The 23,868-nt window shown below is 38.8% G+C and overlaps 1 protein-coding gene across 8 annotated transcripts in view; it reads left to right on the top strand.

Annotated features, from left to right (window-relative positions):
• Positions 1 to 23,868, top strand: part of CTNNA3 (catenin alpha 3) — a 411,474-nt gene that overhangs the window by 281,174 nt on the left and 106,432 nt on the right. For all 8 annotated transcript variants that reach the window (XM_085064278.1, XM_085064275.1, XM_085064277.1 and 5 more), the window contains one exon: positions 12,412 to 12,568. In XM_085064278.1, the coding sequence (XP_084920404.1) occupies positions 12,412 to 12,568 (157 nt within the window). The remainder of the gene's footprint in view (positions 1 to 12,411; positions 12,569 to 23,868) is intronic.

Genomic DNA, 23,868 nt, shown 5'->3' with positions numbered 1-23,868 from the left:
CTTAAATTGTTTAGCTCTTCTTTGTTGATACAGATAAATGGATATTATTTCCTTCTATGTAATTTTCTGGAAAGTAGGTACTAGCAAACATGAAAACCCTTCTTCACAAAAATGAGACTTAATAGCTAATCAGTGGGCAGGATCTTTTGATGTGTTGCATTTTTCAGATATTAAGTATGTATTTTATGATGGTATGGATTTTTGAAACTAGCAATTCACATTTCCTATGTATTTACTCTTTCATGAGAGAAAATCAATCATCCATTTTGTTACTTGCTCTGGCACATTAAATAGTGGGGGACGCTGACAAAGATTTTTTATTAGCCTCATAAAAATTCTTCACCAATATCACTTTAATAATCATAGTTTCATCTTCTTGGTTGAACCATTTATGTGGCATCTCCTTTTTTGTGTATTAATACAATTTTTTTCAAATACAGGGCAGAAGTAATGGGGGAGCATATGGTAAATCCATGAATTCTCTACCATCTGTTTTAAAAGACAGAAAACAGATGTTAGTATCCAACAGTATTAGACTTCTTCTTAGGTATCATTTTCAGCCTTTCAGTTGAGAGTTTAATTAAAAGTGGATATCATGCCTTAGTAACATTATTTCTAAAAGGAAAGGAAAGTTACTGTGGTGAAGTGATGCATTTTTCGTGTAGGTTTTCAACCATGTTGGCACAGTTGACACAAAATGCTGCTGAGGGTAATGAGGAGGTTGTCATTAACCTTGATGGCTATAGTAGCCTTCTTAAGCTCTCCTATGTTTAGTTTCTTTTGGTACATCCTGTTTCCACAACTGTTTTGGTCTGGCTTAAAGCATCAGTGCTGCTGGAGACTTCCCTCCTTCCCTTCTCCCCCGCTCTCGTTTCTGCCCCTTCCCTCATAGTTACTCAGTGATCTAGATCAGGAAGCTTCTGAGAATCCACCTGGGAAGCAGGAAGGTTAAGTTTTCCTTCAGGTCAGCTGCCCATGTAGTTTGCTGTGTGGACTGCTGAGCATGGCTTGCCTGGCTCCAGGGGAGGAGTGAGGGCAGTCTAGAGGAGGAGCAGTCACTGCTTTTGGTGGCACTGGAGACTAGTGACTGATGCCAGCTCGAGCTGACAGTTGCACAGCTTTGGTGAGGGAAGGCAATGTCCAGTATTGGAGAGCTGTTGTTACCAGGAGGTACTGTGTGGAACAAGTTGTTAGTCTCGTTCTCACCTGTCACTGCAGCATGTGACCCTGTTTGGATGGGTGGTGCTCTGTACCATCAGAGCAGTGCAGTGTTCATGTGAAGGGTAATCTGCACTAAAGGAACGTGTACAAAACCAGCTGTCTGCCTATGTCACAAGGGCTGAGAATGGTACAAGGAAAAAATCTTTCTCATATCCTCTAGCATAATGTACTGACACTAGTATTTGTAGAATGTTGTCTTTAGTTATGGGAATTTAGGTTTGTTCTCTTAAAGCTGATGAAACCTATATCAAGCTTATTGAGATACTATAGAATCCTAGAGCTGTGGAACACCAGAATGTATTGGAAGGCTCAGTACTTTATCCTTCTGTACAAATAGACTTAGATGTTTGCTTTGGCTTGAACTTCAATAAGCAGTTTGAAGGGGAAAACCCCCTCACTCTTAGGCTCTCCTGCAAGTCTCATACTGGCGGTGACTGCTTGGCTCTTTTACAATAGTACTTGGAGAGAGAATAATTAACTACAGAATGCCTTGAGGTTTTCAGTCTTAACTTGCATCTTCCAGCATCTGTTGTGTTAGAACAGAATCTTCAACCAATTCTCACTTTGTAATATTAAACAAAAACACAAACCCTGAGTAGCTTCAGCTTTTGTAGCAGTACAGAAGCTGTCCTGTTTTATTCTCTTCTTGCCTCACCTGCAGTCAGTGGACATAAGACATGAGAATGATTGAGTTTTTTAAAGTTGCTGGAGGGCATTTGCTGTAGATTCATATTCCACCAAAGTGCTATCAATGTTTCATAAACAATTTATTTTTCCCTTTGCCTCTAAAACTTGAAAGTATTTTTCCTGGGAAGGTATTTATTTTCTCTCATCTGAGCTTCATTCTTTTTTTCTGAATTTATAAGTTTTTTTGAGATGCCACATTTTGTTGGTGACAGTCCTGCAGCAAAATGCCAAGGAAGGAAAGAATAGCAATAAAGCATCGTTATTAGAGACTTGTTGTGTTAAAAAACCTACTGAGTCTGGGGAGAAGGGTAGGAAAGCTTAGAGCAGTACAAGCAAAATAATACCAGCACTGTTAAGAGATGTAGTGGTACATGGCTTTTGGAAAAGAGATTTTTAGACAGCAATAAAGAGCTGAGAATGTTAATAGCTGTAGCGTGCAGTAATAGAGAGGTGTAAATGGCAGAGGTTCACAAGGGAACTCATTGCTCTTGTTGAAGCAGGGAGCCAAAATCATTGATACGTGGATCCATCTGGCATGGCTTTGTTCTGTGGCATTGTGAATCTCTGTTACCAGCTTTACACCTAACCTGGAACTGTTTCCCTGCTGGAGCACAGGCAGTGTTATGGGATCCTCATGGGTGCTCAGCACCCTGGAGTCCCCTGGGGATGTAGATGGTGAGGAGTAGATGGAAGCACTTAGTCTGGCAGCACTTAGGGAAGTGGATGAGGATGAGTTGGGTGTAGCTGCACTGTTGACAGGATGGGGCTGCATGGTCCATGTTCTTGTGTGTGTGTCTGTGTCCTGTGAGCTGCAGCAGAGGAACAAGCTTTCTGGAGATTTCTACTGCCTTCTGCAGGAGCTTGGTAAGCAAAGGCATGACAGTTTCTTTTTATTTCCTCTATACTTACCTCTTCCCTTTGTGCAGGGTCAGACTCAGTAATGTGGGGAAATTCTGGCACAGCTCTGACGGAGGATATTAAAGGAATATTGTGGATATGGTCCTGAACAGTTGGCTCTGGGTGGTCCTGCTTGAGCAGGGAGTTTGGACCAGATTGACCTCCAGCAGTCCCTTCCAGCCCCTACCATTCCATCAATCTGTGAAGTATCTGACCTGGAGAGGAGGGGTGAAAGAGCATATCTTGCAGATGTTGGCTGATTCATGTCTCTGAGCTTCCAAGTTTTTAAAGAGAGCTTTAAAATGGTTTCTGTAGCAGTAGCATCAAATTCAAGGCAATGGATGACTACTCTTCTTGTGTTTCCATTATTTCTTCCTGGAAACAACAATGCTGTAATGTCATTAAAGATGGCAAAGAGAGGTAACGTGACCTCTAGGGGGGATTTTCTGTGTTATATTTTGCATTCATATTTGCAAAAATACCTGGCAGTTTGACTGCCTGCTTTACTAAATTGATAGTTAAAAGTAATAAGGAAAGGTGTCAGAGCAGCATTGAAAGTAATAGTTAAAGTAGCAAGTACAGCAGCAGTTTGTTTCCTTCCTGTATCTTTTAGATGGTCATGCATTATTGTTGACATTGAGGCAGAGTCTCATTTGCTATTCTGAGTTAGAAAAGCTTTGTTTTACATTATAAAGCTGTTGCTACTGTTGCAAACAGTAATTTCAGGTGTTGTTTACCAAGCTTATTTTCCCTCCAGTATATCTTTACATGGTGAATTGATGAGAAATAAATTCCAGTTTTCAGATGATGTCATGCCATTTTGTGTATCATGGGATTGGTAGTGCATTCAGAAGTATTCTTAGGATTTTGTGGGCTGCACAGACAATTTGACGTGTACTTGTAGATAATTTTGAATTTAAGAGCTCTATGCAAACCTTCATGGTGTTGATTTTTGTGTTTTTTCCCCAAACGTACTGGTATTGGCATCCTAGCAGGAAAGGATGTGAACAAGATGTTCAGCTAGAATGCCATTACCTTACTCTGAATTTTAACTGTCCCGTTCAGTTCCTTTCTCAAACATTGAAGTGTTATTCCATGAAGCTTCTGATACCCAGGAATTGAAACAAGACCTGGCTAACAGGATGGTGGTGGTTGTCCTGGCCAAGAGCATTTGTTCTAATTGACCTCTGACAGTAAGAGGATGTACTGTAGAGAATGTTGTATCCACATGACTCTAATAAGTACATCAGAACAAGCCCATGTGACTTCATGTGTAAAACCAGTGATGGAGCCCTGGTTTCCTGGGGTTGGCTAAATGTGTGCCTGAAGATGGGAATTCCTTGTTTTCCTTAGCTTGTGTGCAAGGCTTCATTGCAGTGCTTAATTACTAGCTGGAGTTAAACTGGAGTACAAGTACTGAGTGTTCTTGTTAAACTCAGGCAGGCTCCTTCCACTGCTGGTCCTGCTGTTTGTGAAGACAAACACCTCACCTCAAGTGTCCAGGCAGTAATCCTGCTAGAGGAAGAATCTGGTCTGTGCGGGCTGGTGGTTTATTTGTCTGCTCACAGTTGTGTGGTGTTGAACTGGGAGAGAGGAGCAGCCCAAGAAGATTGGAGTGTTTGGACAGTAAAGCAAAGAAAGCCTTAGCAAGGTCCTGGGATCCTGCAAAGAGGGCTAGGAGCATGGAGTGAGGTCTTGGGAGGACAGGAAAAACCTCCAGGAGCAGAAGTGGCATTTGTGTATGTGCTGCTGTTTAGATCTTTGACTATGGCAGAAACAGGTGAAATAGTGGAGCTTGTCTGACTGCATGATTGACATGGAATATACTTGAGGGTGCCTGTGAGTCCTCCTTTTTTACCAGACTGTTTCTGCCTATTCTTTCCAGAGGCACATGATGAATTTTCAACCTCTGTGTCTCTGTGTAACTCTTGTAAAGCATTTTGCTATGTCTGTTCAGTAACTTGGTTTTGTGTGAGGTTGAAAGCTTGCTCTTGGCTTCAGCTCTTCATTTCTTCTGCTCAGACAGTACCATAGCTCATAGATGTTACAGGAAATGTAGGGCACTGGCATTTAGATAATTAACTAAAGAAGAGTTATGTTTGTAATGGTGATGGTTTTGTTAGAAATCTCAAGAGGGAATGAAGAAAGAATTAATGTTAATTTAGTAGGTCGTTTGTATTTTCTTGTTGCTGTTTTGGTTGGGATTTTGCATAATGTACTTTAAAGTGTATATGAAGCAATGGTTGTGTCCTACATGTTGAGGTGTACTGATGTCCTTTCCCCCAGTTTATAAATGTAATCCATATGTATGTTTGTCTTAGAAATAAAAGGACTGTAACTGTAGTGTAGTTACACTGCAATTGTGCTAGCTCCATTACAGTTTTACTTCATCGCCCTAAAGTTTGGTACATGAATGAATAGTCCATAAGGACCTTTCTGGTTCATATGCATTACATGATCAATTGGACTAAAGAGTTACTTGGATATGAAATCCAGTGAACAGGAGGTTAATGATGGAAGCTTCAGTTTTATATCGTAATTTTAATTTGCAACTAATTTGATAATTATGGGTGTTTTATTTAGACAACAGGGGCTTTTTGTGTTGAACACCTTTTGAGATCAAGTCCTTAGACTGTATAATTCTATGGAGAGTTTTCTTTCTGCTTGCATCCTCTGGGAAGTTGTACTGCAGCTGTGGGAGTGCTGCTGAGTGCATGGCTTATCCCAATTTGCTCAGGAAACCCTGCTGTCCCCAGTGGGGAGAGGTTTTATACCAATGTACTTGGTAGTGTTGGTGTGCTGTGATAGAGCATTTACACAGCCGAAGAAAATGAAGAAAAGGTTTACATATGTAAAAAGCTTTGCTGTACGAAGAGACTTAGAACACAAAGGTAAATATGTTTATGGTGAACTGCAGGTAGCTGAGCTCCATTCTGAATGGAGCACTGTTATAGATATGACTTCCACTATGTTGTTTTGTTTTATACTTGAACCCATTATACGCAGAACTCAGAATAAGTTTTTTATTTCCTCTTTCATATATCAGTAAGTCTTCAGAATTATTTTAGCCTTGCATTTTAAGAATATGCTTACCTTGAAATCAGAATTTTATTTGAGAATGTATTGCTCAAGGCTTGATAAACTTGGATGAAGTGTTCCATGCTTTCTGAGCAGAATCTAATTATCCCCCATATATACAAACTGTGGCTACAAGAAAGTAATTGTTGAGTTAAAACATTTAAACTGTAGCTAAAATTATTTAAAGTAGTTGACCAGTGTTATTTGCTGGATCCTGGGTGACATTCTGGATAGTGGGTGTATTAGGTAATGCAGAAAATACAGTTTGAGGAGGAGTGTTTTTTTGGTTGAGTCAAAAAATGCACTTTGAGTTCTTGAAATAAAGTGGGGGATTTGTGCAATCCACCCCCATACCTTTCAATATGGTATCCAAAGCCTTTCCTGGATCACTTACAGACACACTGTTCAACAAGGCAGAAACAGAAATGTTTGTTTATTCTCATTACTTGAGTTTCATTAGTGCAAAATCAAGAGAAGGAAAGTAACTGAAATTAATATTCCACACAAATCATGCATCTGCAAAAAAAGCCCAGTGTGTTTTGGGATCTGTTGTCTGCTTCACTCGTCAGGTTAAGTGAGTAAATTCTGAAAGTAAAATGCTGTTGGATGGATTTAAGAATCAGTCTTTATGTGTTCAGCCTATTCTGTTGTCTCCAGAAAATGGAGACTATCCACCTGAATGTAAATACGGAATATTTAACTACATTTTCAATTCTTTTGCACTTTTGTGACATTTTAAACTAAAATAATGGGAATGTTTGTTTTGTTGAAGCTAACTTTGTGTGCCTTTTCTGTAGAAGGGTTCCAAATGCATTCAGAAATGTGCATGTAATCCCTATATAAAACCAAAACAGATGTGTACAGGGGTAGGAGGAGCTTTAGAGGAGTGCTTGGTGTGTTGTGTAGGCTTGGTTTTTTTCCTGAAGAGTGCATCATGCTTCTCAGCAAGGCTAGACTGTATTGGAAGGTTTGCTTTTTGAGTGAAATTATGCAATTTCTTTTAATAAAATTCAAAAAATTTATCCCAGTGTAATAATAATGTGTCTCGGTGTATCACTGGCAGCCACTGCCCAGATACCAGTAGATAAAGCCATGAAGGATTTTGTTCATTTCTTACCTGGTATATCAGATCAATAATGTTTGTAGAATTGCTGGTTTATTCCCTTCCCCACTATTCTGTTTGTTCTAGAGGGATTCCTTTATTTATGTGCTCTTAATTTTGTCACAAGTTCCTTGACCTTGACAAGTAGCTTCTAATAACCATGTAGAAGTTAAATCTTAGCTTAGTGGTTGATCAAGAAGGCCTTTGTTAGATTTGAAGGTGAGGGAATATAACTTTGTTCACTGATGTTTTTTTCAGAGGCTAGAGTTGCCTCACAATCTCAGAACAAATAAACTCATATATAACTTCTAAAACTTATTACCAAATGTAGTCAGTTATGTTCACTGTTAAACCAAGTGCCTTCAGTGAGATCCCTCTTTCCTACTTTAAATTGTGGGAAAGGAGAAAGAAATGGAATCTTAGAGCAAGTTCTTTAAATACTAGTTGCACAAAATAGAGATTGCAAATAGGACTTTGAAATTTTATCTTGGATCATAATTTGTCTTAGTTGTTTTTACCACTGCATTTAGTATTTTAGGGATTGCTGAGTTGTTATTATTGCATCATTGTTTCCTGTTGGATTTTTTGAGTCTATCTGAAGCAGTAGGTGTCTTACTCTTGAACATAATGTAAAACCTTTTGGTCTCACACCACTTGTACACCTGACTCCTCATAGCTATCAGCTCTAGATAATGCTGCTGAGAGAGCATTTTGAGGGATGTTGTGAGAGAGAAGTGGGCTGTGGATGGAAATTCTGTGTTCAGAAATGGATGTAAGTTTTTTGTGGAACTACAACCTTGCTTTGTCTTGATGTGTCACTTTTGATATAATGATTAAACAATCTCCCTTCTCTCTGCATGTACTTTCAGCTGTTTTCAGTGGGAGTAGATTTCACCTTTTGAATTTACAGAACAATTAAATTTTAATTGATTTTGTTCACACATATAGCCAGTAATTTATTTACTCTTGGAATGCATTTAGCCTGTGGGTAGAATATGTCCATACTGTCTAGAGCTGTTATCAACATGACTTCAGTTTTATTCATTTATATTGACTGAAATACATTTTATGGTTAAATATATTGTATACAAGATACTCAGCTTTCAAAGCTTTTAGATTGTTATGGGGTTTTTTTATATCTGTATTATTGTAATAGCTTTGTATGGCAGATGCCAAAACAACAGTGTCCCGAATCCTTGCACCTTTTTACCATTATAGTGGGCTTTTTTGCTTCCAAGTTTTTTTGAGTCGGTAGTAAATACATACACTTTTTTGCAGAGTTTGGGCATATCTGGATATTTAAGCTTCCCCACTGTGTTAAGAGAAATACAAGGCACAGCTTGACAGAAATAAGTTCCCCACGATTTTGTGTTAAAAGAACAAAAATAGCAGACTGCCAGCATGTTTCTGTGGGTTTAGTAGGACCCTTGTCTCCTAGTAGTAACCTAGGACATCCTACATCACGATGTTGCTCCATTCTGTTTGCTTTGCTATTACCTGTCTTCCTGGGGAAGTGAGTCACTCTTGCCCCAGAAGGAATTGATGTCAGTAAGTAAAGTATTTATCATAGAATTGCTCTGTAACTACATTGGAGATCAACAGTAGTTCAGGTTGGAAGGGACCTTAGGATGTCTATAGCCTTTTGCTCACAGCTGTTTCAGTGCTGAATTTCGAACTGAGCTCTGACCTTTCTCTAAACTTTGACCACTCATGTGCTGAAAATGCCCAAGGGCAGAGAGTGCACAGACTCTTTGGGCATCTTGTTCCACAGCTTGGCAGCTGTTGGTGTGAAATTGCTTTCGTGTGCATCTGTGCTGCCTCTCATCAGCTCCTCCCTCAGTTTGTGACTGCTGTCAGAATATCCTTCCACCATGCATGGCTGTGAAGAGCCTGTCTGTGCCATTTTGGTAATCTCATACACGTTGAGGGGCTGCTCCTGGAGCCCTCTGAAGCCACCTTGAACCCAGGCTGTACAAGCTCTGGTCTTTCTCCCTCCTTGCAGTGTAGGAGCTCCAGCCCATAACCGTCTTGGTGGCCTTGTGCTGGATGTGCCTTCCTTCTTGTTGTCTCTTGTATTGGAGAGCCCCTAACTGGACATGTGGTGTGATCCAGCGAGTGTCACCTCTTACTGTGCTCAGCCATGGCCGTGGCCTTTGAGCCCGCTGTGCTGTCAGCTCGCATTGGGGAGCGCTGCTGACGTGGAGCAGGGTGTCAGCTCCTTTTCCAGCAGAGCTGCCCCCCAGCCAGCCTCTGCCCAGACTCTGTCATGACGAGTAACTCCACCCCAGCTGCAAGACTGGTTTTTAGACATGCAGGTGATCATTTTGGGAAGAAGGAAGAAAATCCTCAGGTTCTCTTAGATCAAGACCAGCTGGACGTGAGTTTTTTTCCCTACAGTCCCAAGGAGTGCAATTTCTTTTGTGATGTAGCATGAAGTGTTTAGTTTAGTTACAGCTTGGAAAAAATCCACCTTCTAAAAGCTCAGAAACCAGTTTTCTGTGTTTTGTTGTGTTAACCATATACCTACTTCAATTAATCTTAAGGTATGCTTAGAAACTGGTCACATTACATAAATTAATTTGGATCAGTGTATGATGCACAAAATAGTTCTGATTTTAAACAAAGACCTGAATTCTGATCTCTGGAAATGACAGACTCAAATGACACGTTGATGTACTGTTCCCCTTGAATATGATCGTTCTGTCATACTTCCTTTAGTAATAAAATACGGAGCTACAAAGTTTTACCTTCCTGTGGCAAAACTCTGGTCGAGTTCTAAATGGTGTTACCTTGGGGTGAGCTCTTTTAGCTTTGCTGTAGTAGCTTACACTAGGGCAGAACTGACCCTTTTTTTCTTGGAGGTAAATTTCTCTAGCATATTTGAGAAATATTTTACTGAACTTGGCTTTGCTGTTACTGTGTCAAGTTGATGTATTTGCCCACTTAATTTTGTTGGAAATTAATCTGCTGGATGTGCAAATGAATGTAAATCTGGGTGGCTAGCCTCCTGTTCATCTGCAAAGAAAGATAATCACCAAACAGAACTCAAGCTATTAGTCAGTATATTTTTCTTGTTTTAGTTAGAGGGGCTAACAGTTCTTGGTGTTCAGAGTAGTCCTTATATTTAATTTCTGACAAATTTCTAGTTTTCTTCTGGTGGAGTCACTGCCATAACAGACCTTTACAATTGCTTCTTTGCTTGTTTAATTGAAAGACTGTAAAAGTATTCTCTTGTAATGTTAATCCAATCCTGCACATGCACGTTCTACTCTTGGGTTGTCTCCCTTTGCCTGACCTTGGGCTGGATGACTCATCCTTCCCTGAAGGCACCATCTCACTGCACACTGCTTCCCTGCCTCATGGGACAGGATGGATGGCTGCTGTCTCCGACTTGTTACTTCTACAATAAAGGAGTAACTGTGCCATAGTCTTAAGCTGCCTGTGAGCAGTGTCCAGATGTGGGCCTGTGGGGTTGTTGTGGTCTTGGTGTTTTGTTTTTCCACCCCCCAAATGCCCCGGTTTAGTCCATTATGCAAAGGAGTATGGCCCTGAAAGCTGTGTGTGCTGTGCATGCCTCAAATTTCATTTGAACTTACCTGTATTTTTATGTAGCAACCAGTTGCTCAGAAGTTAGATGGTAGAAGGGAGGATTATCTTATTACTGTTACCATTTTTCTCTGTCTTCAGGCTTATCTCAACTTGTGTAATCACTGCTCCGTTAAACTGGTTTTCATGTGTTGGAATGTGTGGAGGATGGTGTATCCTGTACTTGATTAGGACATGTGGATGGTACTACTGTGCAGTTAATTGTAGCAGATACTGTCCTTGCCTGTGTTCTGCTCTTAAGTCCAAGGATTTCTGTGAAAGCTGTCAATTCAGCTCCTAGTGAAATGCCCAAGCAGTGAGCAGGACAATTAGCAGCTTTCTGTGTCTGTGCTGTTAGAGGAGGGTGCCTGCCTGCCTGGGCTGGGCTGGAGTTACCGGAGCTTCTGAAGGCTTCAGGACTTTATTTCCAGCGATATCTGGAGTTATCAGGATTTCTGAATGCACCATTTAATAAAGTTGGCTACATTCTATAACAATTTTGGTGATCTTCCCAAGCAGTTTACCTCTTTGTTGCATTTGGCAAGACTGGAGTTGGTTCTTTTTATCTTTGGCCAGACAAAAGATGGCGGTTCTGATAGTGAAACAGCTTTTTGCACAGTCTCATTGTTACTTTTGGCAGAGCAACCTGGTAAACCTAGCAGAACGAAGAAGAAAATGAAGTTAAGAAAAAGACTTTATTGTATTCAACCAGAAATAGGGTTTGACTTTCAGGTAATATCTATTTTAAGGCTTAAGCAGAAAAGTTAGAAATTACCTGTTTAGTAATTCAGTCTTGATGGATGCATTTTAAAACCTAAACTAGTTAGTGTGATGAATCAAAACAGGACCAATGTGACCTAAGAATTATTGAGGTGAAATTTTGAGCCCCTGGCTTAGAAAATTGATCCTGTGAAATTGGATCAAGTGTGATAGGAATGAAAACAGACGAAGCCTCAACTCCTGCAAATTTTTTACTTTTAAAAGAGTGTTGGAGAAGCTGCTGGTGTTTTGTTGTCTTAAAATAATTCTCCCCTTGATAAATAAGCAGTGTTCAGATGGGAAAGAAGGTAAGTGCCAGGTTAATGTTTAGCTTCTACCTGGCACATACATTAGTTTAGTTTAAAAATGTTTATAACATCCGTAGGCTTCCATCTTAGGAAAAACCTCTCTAGCTAATTGACTGAGGAAGTATCTCTACAAATGATCACTTTGGGATCTGGTGTTTGCATCTTCAATTAGTCTTTTCTGAAAGAGATGAAATCTACCCTCTTCATGTGAATATAATTACTGGTTTTCGTACGAATGGGTTTAGCACTTTGCTGCTTTTGTCTAGATGTAGTATGTGTTATGTCCTGTGCCTCTGATCCTAAAAGACACCTGTTGGCCTGGCAAAACCTCCCACTTTCACATGGCAGAGGCTGATATTCCCTCTTTCAGTGGAGATACTCCATAATAAGCTCTTGATGATAAAGAGTTGAAGATGATAAAGACTTGAAACTGAAGTGATGATGTTTACTGTACCTAGTAAGTGTGTGCTGGAAGTTTGTGTGGGTAAAAACCTCCTTGTATTTGATATTTTGCAAATTGAGAAAGTATGAGTTCTCCAGATAAAAATAAAATGTTGGGATTTTGCTGTCCTATTCCATCAGCTGCTTAATTTATGAAGCTAAAATGGAAGTTGGCCTAAGCAATATCTGACTGATATTTCTGCTTGAGAACAGAACCAAAAACTGAGCAAAGATTTAGAGAACAGGAATGCTGTTCTATAATGTTAAGTAAAACATAATGCTTGATTTCTGAGGAAGTAATTATGTAGTTGGTTTTGTCTATTTTTGGTACAGGTTATTAATGCTGCTTTAGCTCTTGCTGCCAGACCAAAAAGTCAAGCTGTGAAAAACAACATGGAGATATATAGGAGTACATGGGAGAATCACATCCGTGTTCTTACTGAAGCTGTGGATGATATAACAAGTATTGATGATTTCCTTGCTGTATCAGGTATGATATTCTAATTATTCTTTTATATGCTTTGAAAAATTTTCATCACTTTTCAGTAGGAAACCAATGACAGATGAGATTGTATAAGGATTTGTGAAGCCATTGCTTCTGTTTAAAATGTCCCCACACAGTGGATATTCCTGCTGTGCACGGTGTAGAGCTGGGCAGCAGTCACTGGGGCTGACCAGGTGGGTGTGGCAGGGGGACATTTATCCATCCTCACAGCTTCGTTTGCCTCGTCAGTGTCACATCCTCTCTGCAGCTATGAGAAGTCACCAGGGAGAGGAAGTGCATATCCCTGGGCATACATCTAAAACAAGAGGTTCTTGTGATACCCTGGGTTCCAGTTACTGTGCAAAGCACAGTAGAATTTCTGGAATTTTCAGTGTCACAGGTATTTGTCACACAAAATGTACTTAGATATTTTTTCAGTGAAGAGGCCTTGGGTGGTAAACTGTATTTACTGAAGCAGTGAGTGTCTTCAGCATTTAAAAAGAAGACAGAAAACGGTAGTTTCACTTTCTGCAGTTAAAAGATCCCGGTTCTGAGGTAAGGTTCTGCCCTCACTGATAAAAGGTATTCAGCAAAGGCATTTCAGTTGTACAATGCCTGGTTTTTCATGTTGATCCTTGTAAAATACACCTTTATATGCGTAGTTTAGAAATCTGTAATTGTGAAGCACATGTAAATTTGTATAATTCTACTTTGATTTCTATTCAAGTAGCATAACATGGAAAGGAAGGAAAAATGTATCTCATCTTGATTAAATGTGGTTTCATTTCTCTGTATCTGTATAGTCAGTGGGCCCCTGTGCTTGCCCATTTCTCTCTCAGGGCATGCCCTTTAGGATTAGTTCCATTTGTTAGAACTGTTTGGGTAATGCAGCAATAGGAAACATGGGTAGTTCTGCAGATGTCGGTAGTGTGGAACCATTGTGAGTGAAGTCAGAACTAAGTTCACAAGTTGTGCTTTGCTCATTAAACATGAGGGTGGACTCTTGCCTAAAAGGGGGCAGAGCTTGGGTATTCAGATACTTGGTATCTTCACTGTGGGGACTGGAAGCTGCTGGGAGTGCAATCCCAGTAACTGAGTGGTGTTTTCTATCATGTTTATGATCAGGATGTGGATATTACAGTGCAGAAAGCATGAGCAGAGATGGCTGTTCAGGCCCTTTGTGGATCTGCTGATGTGGGAGACAGACTTTTCCTCAGGGCAGGGGAGTTCTCCTTGCTTTGTGTAGTCAGCTGGTGTACCTGGCAAGTGACTTAGGTCTGAAAGTAAAAGAATTTACTGCAAATACTGTGGCCTGATAATTCATAGAGTTACTCTCCTGCCTGTATCTCAGCATCTTAGTACAGAAAAGCATAACCTTAGAATTACTTTCTCCCTGTTTAAGGTAGCCTTTAGTGGAAGTGGATTATGAACCTGCCTGTTGCTTACAGTGCAAATTTTCCTGTTTCTGAAATTTCCTGAAATTTATGCAGGTATTACTAGAGCTGTTAATAAAGAGATGAAACCAGTCAACTGCTAATGAACAGAATACATGAATCTCTTTAAAACTCAGGAGATTTCGTAGTAGATTAAAATTCTTCTGTCAAATTCATTGAGCTAAATGTTTCTTTTTATCTATATAGCCATGATTCGTTGAAATAGCACATTTTAGGTTTTTTTTTTCCCAAGATTTCTTGGACTTGAAGAAAAAAATTAAGTATTCCAATAATGTGTAAAAAAAAAAAAATCTGTCATTCAGCAGCTGCTCATTTCAGAGAAGACTCCTGGCTTTTGAGTGTATTTTACATTCTTTGGTTGAGCACAGTTGAATGACAATATTTCACAGTAAGTAGATGCAGAAACTGTAATTCAGGTAGCACTGTGTTAAGCCTACATGTAATGAGGTCCAAAACCAGTAAACATTCCTATATTTGCATTAAACTGTGTGTAGCACATTTTCTGTAAGCTTTGGTAGAACCCTTTGGTGCATGTTAATTTAATTTGTTTAAACTTCAAGTGTCATGCTTACATTTAAGTGATCTGTTGAGAAGATGTTTCTCTATGGCAGTGTCACCTTTTTGCTTTGGGAAGACTTTATTAGCTAATGTACAAAGGAGTAATTATTAAGAGTAATTGTAAGGAACAGTGCAAGCCACTCCTGGTTTCCTCCACAGGGTATTAGTATCATTACTGTGTTCTGAGGGATTAAAACATTTATATATTGCTCTGGCTAAATAGAAAAGTTAGAAGTGTAATAGAAGGTGATACCTACCTTTTTTTGGAAATTACTCAGTAATTAGGAAAGATAACGTGCATTGAGGATCATTGAGTATCATGTTTGAGAGGAAAGGAATTCCAGAACTGATGTATAATGGTCCTGGTTTTTTACAAAAAATAGTATTGTACACCCCATGCCAACATGGGCATACTGAGAGAAAAGTATTTTTTTAAATACCATATTTCTTTCAAAATGGATTTTGTGCTATGTCAGCATGTCACATGTGAGTTGAGTTGGCTGAGTTTGCAGCTCTGGTGGTGAAGGAAATGGTAGTCCTGGAGTGTTAAGATTACATTCAACATTACAGTACACTTTCTAGTAAATACAGTAAACATACCTTCCCTAGTAGTTCTGATGATACAGAACTCTGCATCATATAGAGCATTGCCTACTTTAAAGTTTATTTTAAATTTCTTTTCTGATTGATTGTCCCATTTTTCTGACAATCCTGCCTGTCTTCCTGGGAGAAGGAAAATTGTAAGCATTTGGAAAGTTGGTTAGTTAGTTTGTTTTTTCTTCAAATTTGTTGTTGTTTTGGAGGTTTTTTGTGTGGATTTTTTTTGTTGCTGTTGGTTGGGTTTTCATTTTTTTAAGTCCTTATAAGTGACATTTAATAATAAATAAAAACGTATATGGTAATAATGCTGTTCTTTTTCTAAGTGAATTGGTCTTTCCTTTTCAGATTCACCTATCCTCTTTAAATTGGATTTTTCTTTTCCTTTTAATTGTGTTTTGTTCTTGCTGTTTCTATATGATACTGTGTTCAAAAGACAATAGCACTGCAAGACAAAAGAAAAGATGAAATCAGGTCTTTATGAGTGAAAAAGTGGTCTGACTGCAGCTAGTTTAAATGGAGGTCTGTTTCTTACAAAGAAAGCAAGAGTTAATGACTTGTGTAAAAAAAAAAAAGTCAGTGTAATTATGAAGCATTATAAATTATGATACTGTTGTTCATAGATTTGTTACACCTTGTAAGAACAGAGAATCAGTCTCAGCCTATCAGTTTTGGATAGTTAATTTATGCAAGGAAGAATGTGGGTATTAATCTTTACAACCCACTGACATTAGGTTTAAAAATTACTGTCATCCATTTATCAAGATGATGTGAAGTCTACAGATTCATAAATTAAAATGTGCTGTTGCATTTGATGCATGAATTTCCAGGAAAGCAGTTTTGTTATGCTTGTAATTGCATTCATACTGATAAATCCTAAGTTTTATCTTCAACGCTGCTCTTGTAAACTAACTCTTTAGTGCCTCCTCCCTCATACAATTAGCCTGGAAATGGAGTTTGAGGTTTGTTCCCTAATGTTGATTTTTCTGTGTTGTTTTAATACTCTTATTCAAAATTGCCTTAATAAGCCTAGTGAGTAAAGATGGAAAATCTGAAATGTCAGTATTTCCTTCATTTTCATGTATGTTTTCTCCTGGTGATGATGGTGTGTAATTGCAGTGACAGGTTAATTACAATTATTAAGTGTTTTCATTTTATCATGTGTTAGAAAACCAGTAAGAAAATACATGGATCTTTTAGTCCCAGGGTTAACTTTTTCAAGGACCATGTAGGTAAGAAAAGCATTAAAAGTGTATTTATGTATACAGCATTCTCAGGACCTGTGATTTTTTTTTTTTTTTTTTTTTTTTTTTTTTTTTTTTTTTTTTTTTGGTCTTTCCATTGTCCTCTTGAAGAGCTTGCATGACAGACCTCTGTGTCCTCGTTTTAATGTCCTTGCCTAAACTGTGATTATTTCATCTGCTGGACCTTCTCTTCAGCCTCATATACTGGCTTGAGTTTTGCTCTGTCATATTTATAATATCACAGTGCTTAAATCCCTATAACAAATAGTAGCTCCTCTTTAGCCAAAATGGAAGTACCATGTTTTTATGAAAACATTTCCGTGTTCATCTCTTTTCTCACTCCTCCTCATGTACAAATAAATCTCTCTTTAAATACTGTCTGCAAATGACACAGAGCCTTTTCTGTTGTGTAAAATAGTCTCTGCTCTCTGCCCTTTTATATACCTTCTTAAAATACAATTTGTCTGAAGTGCATTTTGTCCCTTGTAATTGCATCAGCACTTTTAATTGAATTAATTTCTTTAAGGTAAATGCACTCCGAATAATGGGTAATAAGGCATTAGATGCTGATAGGGTTTTGTCTGATGTCCAGTTTGTTGTTTCCCTACCAGAAATTGTTTGTTGCTCTTTATCTGATGAAGTCATAATGAGTGCAGTGATTTATGCATTTGCCTCAGGTAAGGGTTTTTGCAATTTCCCCATGCAGTTTCCACAATCCACTGCTAAATTGATAATGGGAAGTGTGGACATGAGCAAATCAATCTGCACAGAATGTGGAGAATCTGCTATTTCTAGTGCTGTGAGCAGCAAAGTATTTTATAATGCATACACAGGTGCCCCACAGTTCAACTCCTTACAGAAACTGGCCTGAGGTATCTTAAATAGGTAAAGATTTCAGAGACTGCTGAGGAAGTTCTGGGATGGGATTAAAGATCATTTAAGATAACTTGAATGGGCAAAAGGGAATAATATTTTAACTGAAGAACTGGGACCAATCAGTGGCTCCTGACAAGAGGGAGAAGAGCCATAGTTCACCTTATAGTATTCTTTTCTGGGGTGATGGGCAGACTGTCAGAGGAGATCCAGGGAAACCTTGCACATTTCTCCCACCAAATGGAGTAGAGAAGATGTGGAGTGTGCAAGGAATTCCCTAAAAGTCTGAAATTATGTGAGCTAGTCTTGCAATCCTTCCCTTGGAATCTAAAAATGTATTGTTTCTCCAAGTGGGGTAGGGAACAGTATGATACCACAGCATTAGAACAGAACTTGCCTTTTAATGTAAACCTGTGCCATCAGAAACTACTTTTAAGTCAAGGAAAGCAGCAAGAGATTGGATGTTACAGTAAAGGTGGTGGAGAAGATTCTTTGTGTGGGTGCAAACAGTCTTACAGCCATCAACGAGAACAAGAGCTTAGAGACCACATTTTTGGCTACTTTTCTTCGATTTCAGTGAGGATTCCTCATTTAAATATAAGCAAAAATAACGAGGATAAAAGAACATACCTTACGTATTTCATCCACAGGCCTATTTCTAACGAAGTAATGTCTTGATCACACAGGGAACCAAGTACCCAGCTTCACTTCTTTCCCCAACATTTATAGCTGCAGATCTGGAGCCCCAGCTGCTGCTGCAGTTTCTGCTTCTGGGAGAGAATCTTCGGTAGGTGATTAGGGAGGAGTGGATCAGGTGGACTTTATGAGCATGCAGGGTAGCATGTATGAAATGGCTGAATAGAAGAATAGAATTAAAGACTAACAGGGATTAGAAGAGAACTCGGGAGATTTTCTACTAAAGCGTCTTGTGCAGAGCAGGGCAAACTTTCCTACAGAAACTTCATTTGAAATATCTTTAGTTACATGTAGTCCAAATCTTGGTTTTAATTTGGTTTTAGCTGTTATTGTACAACAAAGCTTAAGCAATGCAACACTTTACTAGTATTAATCTACTGCAATAAAATGTAAAAAATATCTGCTTAACAAATCCCTTCTCTTGGTTGCATTACTGAGAGAAGAATGCAGTGTATCTGAATCAGAGCAATTAAGAGTAGATTAACGTATATCTATAAGATATTTTATTGTAGGGTGGAGAATGGGGACCCAGTCCTTGACTATTTCTGTGTAGTACTAAACCAGTGTTTTGAATACTTTTAGAAGAGACCCTGACAGAAACCTCTTGGTTTGTTTTACTCATTTTTGGCTGGGTTGCACAGCAGCTCAGTTTCAGTTTGGTAATGCTCTTCTCCAAGCTGTTATGGGATTTAGGGGTTATTTTGGGGGTTTTTTGCAGCTTTTGGAAGAGCTATATAAGATGGACTTTTGTGTCTCAACTCTATTCCCGTGTATGTTGTTGGTGTTCTTTGTAGGCTTTATGTTAATGTCTGTTGATGATTGATGGCATAAAATAGTTGATTGAAGTTTGTGCAGTTCTTTGCTTGTATTCCCTTGTGCTCAGGGGTGCCACTGATTGCATTAAGCAGTTGTCAGTCTTGCAACACTTTATCCTTAAGAGACCTTAAGTTATGGAGTTAGTCTTTCCATATAATTCTCTCTGGAGTAGAATCATGACAGTGTTCATTATGAATCATAACCTCTCTTAAAAAAGTAGTTCTTAAATAAGTGATTTTGTTTTCTTGTGCTAATCTGGTGAGCATTCTTCCATCTACAGCTGAATACATTTCCTTAGCTTAGTCTCCCTTGTTTCTCTTTGGTACTCAGCAGACAGAGAGAGGCTCATTTTGGGGGTGTGTCAGTGCTTGTTCTGGATGATGCAGTCATTGTCTCCTAAATACAGAAAATGCTTGTTGAGATTAGACTAATATAAAATGTTATGAATTCTCCCCTTGATCTTCCAGTCTGATGTATTTCCTGGTGGTAGCTAGTTTTTTTCAAATCTGTAGCACTATCCAGTTTTATACAATAGAAGCAGACCTTTCCTCTATTTCTTCAAAATTACTTTGCATCAGTCATTTAAGAAAAAAAAAATAGGTCCTTTTGGTTCCTCTACCTTTTCACATCCCTAAATGCAATTATATGCAAGTACACTTCCAGGCTTTATAATATTTTTCTGAATATCACACAGCCTTCCTTATCTTGTCCCCGTGGTAGTTACTCTGCTGTTGAACAGTTCTTCATTATCCAGTGTCACATTCTGTATAAAGGTATTCTTAAGCAATAACTTTCTCCATGCTGCCTGTCTTGTTAAGCTCATCATACTCATAAATCTGTAATTGTGTCATGGTCTACCCAGTGATGGTTTTTTTTTTTCCCCCCAGAACCTCAGATAATCCGAAACAATAATATATACTTGCCATAGGAGGCAGGCAGTCAGAATGGAAACAGGCCAAGATATGGAGGGGGTGTTAGTATCTTTTTGTTACATATGAAGGGAGGAGAAAGCTTGCAATAGAAACAGCAAACTTCAAGCTAAAAATAGTTTAGGATTTTATTTATGACGTTTTGAGAGAGAAGGATGCAGAACAGCAGTAGTTAACACATTCTCCACTGTTGATTGTTTCTGCCAGCCAGTGGTCATGCTTCTTTCAGGATCTGTGATGGCTCCCCCGATAGTCACACACCAGCAAAATGCATCCAAACCAGAGTGGTTGTTACTCTGGAAAAGCCTGTCCATCCCTACTAATTCTTCTCATATTCCCCAAGAAGTTTTAGATATGCTTAGGAATTTATTTAATGCCAACTGCTGAAATTCAGGTTTAAAATTTGGAAATGTTTTATCCGGTGTAGTAGCATTTTGAAGTTGAGAAACCATTTTATAAGTGATTTCTCCTCAATTTACTCCTAAATTTGCTCAGCTCTCTAGTAGTGTGCATTTCCACTGAAAATTTCTCATTTCCTTCCTCTCCCACCCAAAAATCTTGTAATTTCTTTCCTTTGAAATTTATATTACAAAACTTCCAGTGTCCTTCCTTCTTCCTTTTCTCATTAAAACCAAACAAAAGCCTTCTGCAACATGCTAGTACATGTGGGTAAGGCTGTAAAACTTTAATGCTTTGTCTGCTAATTCAGGAGAACCACTTGCAAACAGAAAAAGTGTATGTCATGTCTGTGGTTTTTTTTGGATGCACTTTGTGTTGTGGTTTTATTTAGTGATTTAGGAATGCATTGTTAGCGTTGATCTTGCTGAACAGCTACATTAAGCCTGCATTATGGAAGGTGGTAGTCTGAGGTTACTGCAGTTCACCACTTCTGCAGGCAAACTTTATGTGCTTTACAGGTTACTTGGTTTTTGTCAAAATACACAGTTGTGCTCAAGTCACATGCAAAGTGTTGGGTGTAATCTGGGCTAAGCAGATTAGATAATATAATAATGCAGTAATTTTTGCTTTGTGGATCTTAGTCTGGATTCTGTCATTGAGAGATTTAAGGTACTCCCCGGTAGAGCTTGTTTGTAGAGCCAAGATCACCCTTATTTTAATTTTGTAACATTGCTGCATCTTTTATTGTGTTGAAAAAACAGCAATTGATGAGTGGCACTTCTGTGTATCATAAGGCCAGGCCTCAGCATGTAAGTATTAATAGCATTAAATTTTAGATTTTGATCAGGTTCAGTTTCAAATCACTTTGGATAGTTGTAGTCATTAAGATGGCAGTCTGGACAGTTGAAGTCACTCAAAGTAAACTGCAAAATATACTGTAAATACTTGGATAAGTAGTAAAGGAATGCTTCAGATTTCTGTCTTGATATAAGTTGTTTTCCATCAAAGGTTTAAAGTTCTGTTTCAGTTTATTACCACTTTTCCAGTCCATGTAGCATGTTTACAGATGAATGCATCACAAAAATTGCCAATTACAGTTTCACCCTTAGCATAGCTATGGAGATTGTGGGGAAAAAAACCAATCCTACAAGATGCCATTCTGAGATTTAAGACTGAATTCAGTGTTTTCATGCTGGCCTTCTGGTACCTGCAATAGCAGTATACTATGCCTTGTTTTTTGTAGGAGAATAAACATGAGAATCTAAGTAGAGATGTATGCACTTAATTACAGTTCCAACAGGAAGGTAAATTACACAGTGGGCTTCAATGACTACATCAGGTTTGTTCAACCTGACTGTAATGTGCCTCAGGATAAATATGAATTCACTGAACTTGAGATGGTCAAGCTCCCTCTTCATTGTTCTCACCACCATTGTAAGAAAATGGCCTTGAATTTTTCCCTTTTCTGTCAAGACTAGAAGCTGGATCTCTGCGTCACTGAGCGTGCAAAGTTTGTTTTTGCTGGTACAGCTCTCACCAGTTAATGACCCACCTGGAAAATCTGTCAAAACCATCATACCACTTTGCCCTTTTTGGAATATCCTCTGCTTTTCCCTTCTCTTTCTTTTAAACTCTTTTTCTTCCATAATATTATAGTAGCTGTCATTTCAGCAATGTAGGGATCTACCTTGTGGAGGAGTTGGAGGTTTACTCCTACAGCTTACTAAAATGGGTATTTTTGGATGGAAGTAAGGACAAGAACTATTTGCAGCATCTTTACTATCAGGTATTCTCTTGGAAATCGTAGCATTATTTGCCTTTAATTACTGTTGAGCTAGTGTGCTTCTAGTGTTCTCTTAACTGACTTCAGAAATTTCTGTGCTTAGCAGTAGTAACTAACTCATAGGTCAGTATTTTGTGTAGGCTTGGGGTTTTTTTCACTACTCATTTGAGTTTATTGGTGTTGAACTGGTGTGCTTAATTCACTGATCACTTGGTGTTGTGATTCCATCTTCAGTTCTTTGTTGTTGGCTTTGACTACCTGGAATGAGAAAAGACAAGAAAAATTCTCTCCTTTATTACATTAATCCTTTCCTTTTATGTTTGAAAGTATTGAATTACACTGTTTCAGAGCTGATCTCTGTGGAAATGCTGGCTTATGGAGTTGGGAAAACTGTTTGTTTCTGCTCCTTGTTTTCTCTTTTGTAAGAAGTAACACCAGTAAATCTGTCATCTTATCCTATGCCATCTTAGAGCTGTCTGGGAATAGCAGTTGAAAGTCTTTTGGAAATCCATTGTACAGTTACCAGCTGAAGTGCTTATCTCACTCTTTGCTGGTGCCTCCAGTTTGTGGTACACAGCTTTCTACTCTACAGAGCCACTTGGCTTCTTCTTAATTATGTCCTATTCCAGTCTCTCTCTGTTCTGCTTTATATAAAAGTTTTACCAGTTTGCTGGCAGAAATACATACAGGATTCTGATTCCCCTGATTGCTACCGACCACCTCAGAAGTTAGCACCACAGTAATTTGTTTTTCTTACTGTGTTATTAAGGTAAAGAGAACTTGATATGCTACATGTCACAAATGGTAGTTCAATGAGTCATTTTCAACTTCCTTTAGAGGAATGTCTTCTTCCTAGAAATTTGTTGTTGTGGTATCCATTTTGTTTTAATTGAAAATCTAGTGTTTCCTACCTCCCTTTGGTATCCATATCCTTGCCTCAGAAGTAGCTTACAGTCCTGATACACTGATTTAAATGCAAATTGCTCTTGCAACACTCCTGGCTAGACTCAGGGGCAAACATTATCAGGTGTTAAGCTTGTTAGGCGGTGGATGTGTTCTTAGGGACTGCTTGGTTAGGTATGCCATGTCCTGCCACCGGCTCTGACCATGCATCACAGGCTGGGTTTGGGAACCGTTCTGGCAAGTGTTGTCCCATGAAATCCTGCTATTTGAAATTAGTATTTTCTGCCTTGTTACTGAGGTTATGGGAAAAGTTTAGTGGGGAACTTTTGGAGAGCTGTAGAGGGTAAGAGCAAATGGGATGCATGAAGTCACTGAGCAAGCAGGCAGGACTAAGGAGCTGGGTAGTGCAGTTCAGCAGTGCACTTGGTATTTCACTGACTTGAGATTTCTATTCAGAAACTGAAATTTCATACTAAATTCCTGCTCTGTTCTTACTGAGTTGGAGTAAGTTGTTGCTGAGACCTTGTTAGTGGCGAGATTTGTTTCTCATCACAAGCTTTGCAAACTACTGGCATCTTCCTCAAGAGTTTTGAAGGCTTATGCATTTAGAATTCAGTTTGTATGGGATTTGGCTGAGTTGAGATTTGGCAACCTTTGGATTATGGTCTAAGATGCATGGGTTTGAGGCAGATCTGGATTAATTTTTTGTGTGTTTATTTCCTAACAGACTGCTTGCTAATGGCTTTCTAGCTGCAGCTGTGGCAGTAGCTTTTAATAGTTTTATGGAGCTTTGCAGGAATTGATTTGCCTGCTTTTTGTGATGAGGCCTCCTGGAAACATATATGAGTGTTCCCAAAAACTGGTATGAAAATAAGCACAACCAAGTGGTAAGGGAAGGTTCTGGTCAATGGCATTAAGAGTTTAAGGTGACAGTGCTACTGTGGTGCAGAATGCCAGACTTTTTTTCAAGGATAAGATCCAAATCTTCATCTGGGAGAGCAGGTTCCTGTTGTGTTGTAGTTCTGAAATTTGAGTGTGCTTTTAATCCTGGTAG

The sequence above is a fragment of the Lichenostomus cassidix genome, chromosome 6, assembly GCF_008360975.1.
Source record: "Lichenostomus cassidix isolate B80296 chromosome 6, HeHo_3.0, whole genome shotgun sequence".
Classification (NCBI taxonomy): Eukaryota; Metazoa; Chordata; class Aves; order Passeriformes; family Meliphagidae; genus Lichenostomus; species Lichenostomus cassidix.
Note: the sequence above shows the minus strand (reverse complement) of the source record. Positions and strands in the feature narration are given on the sequence as shown.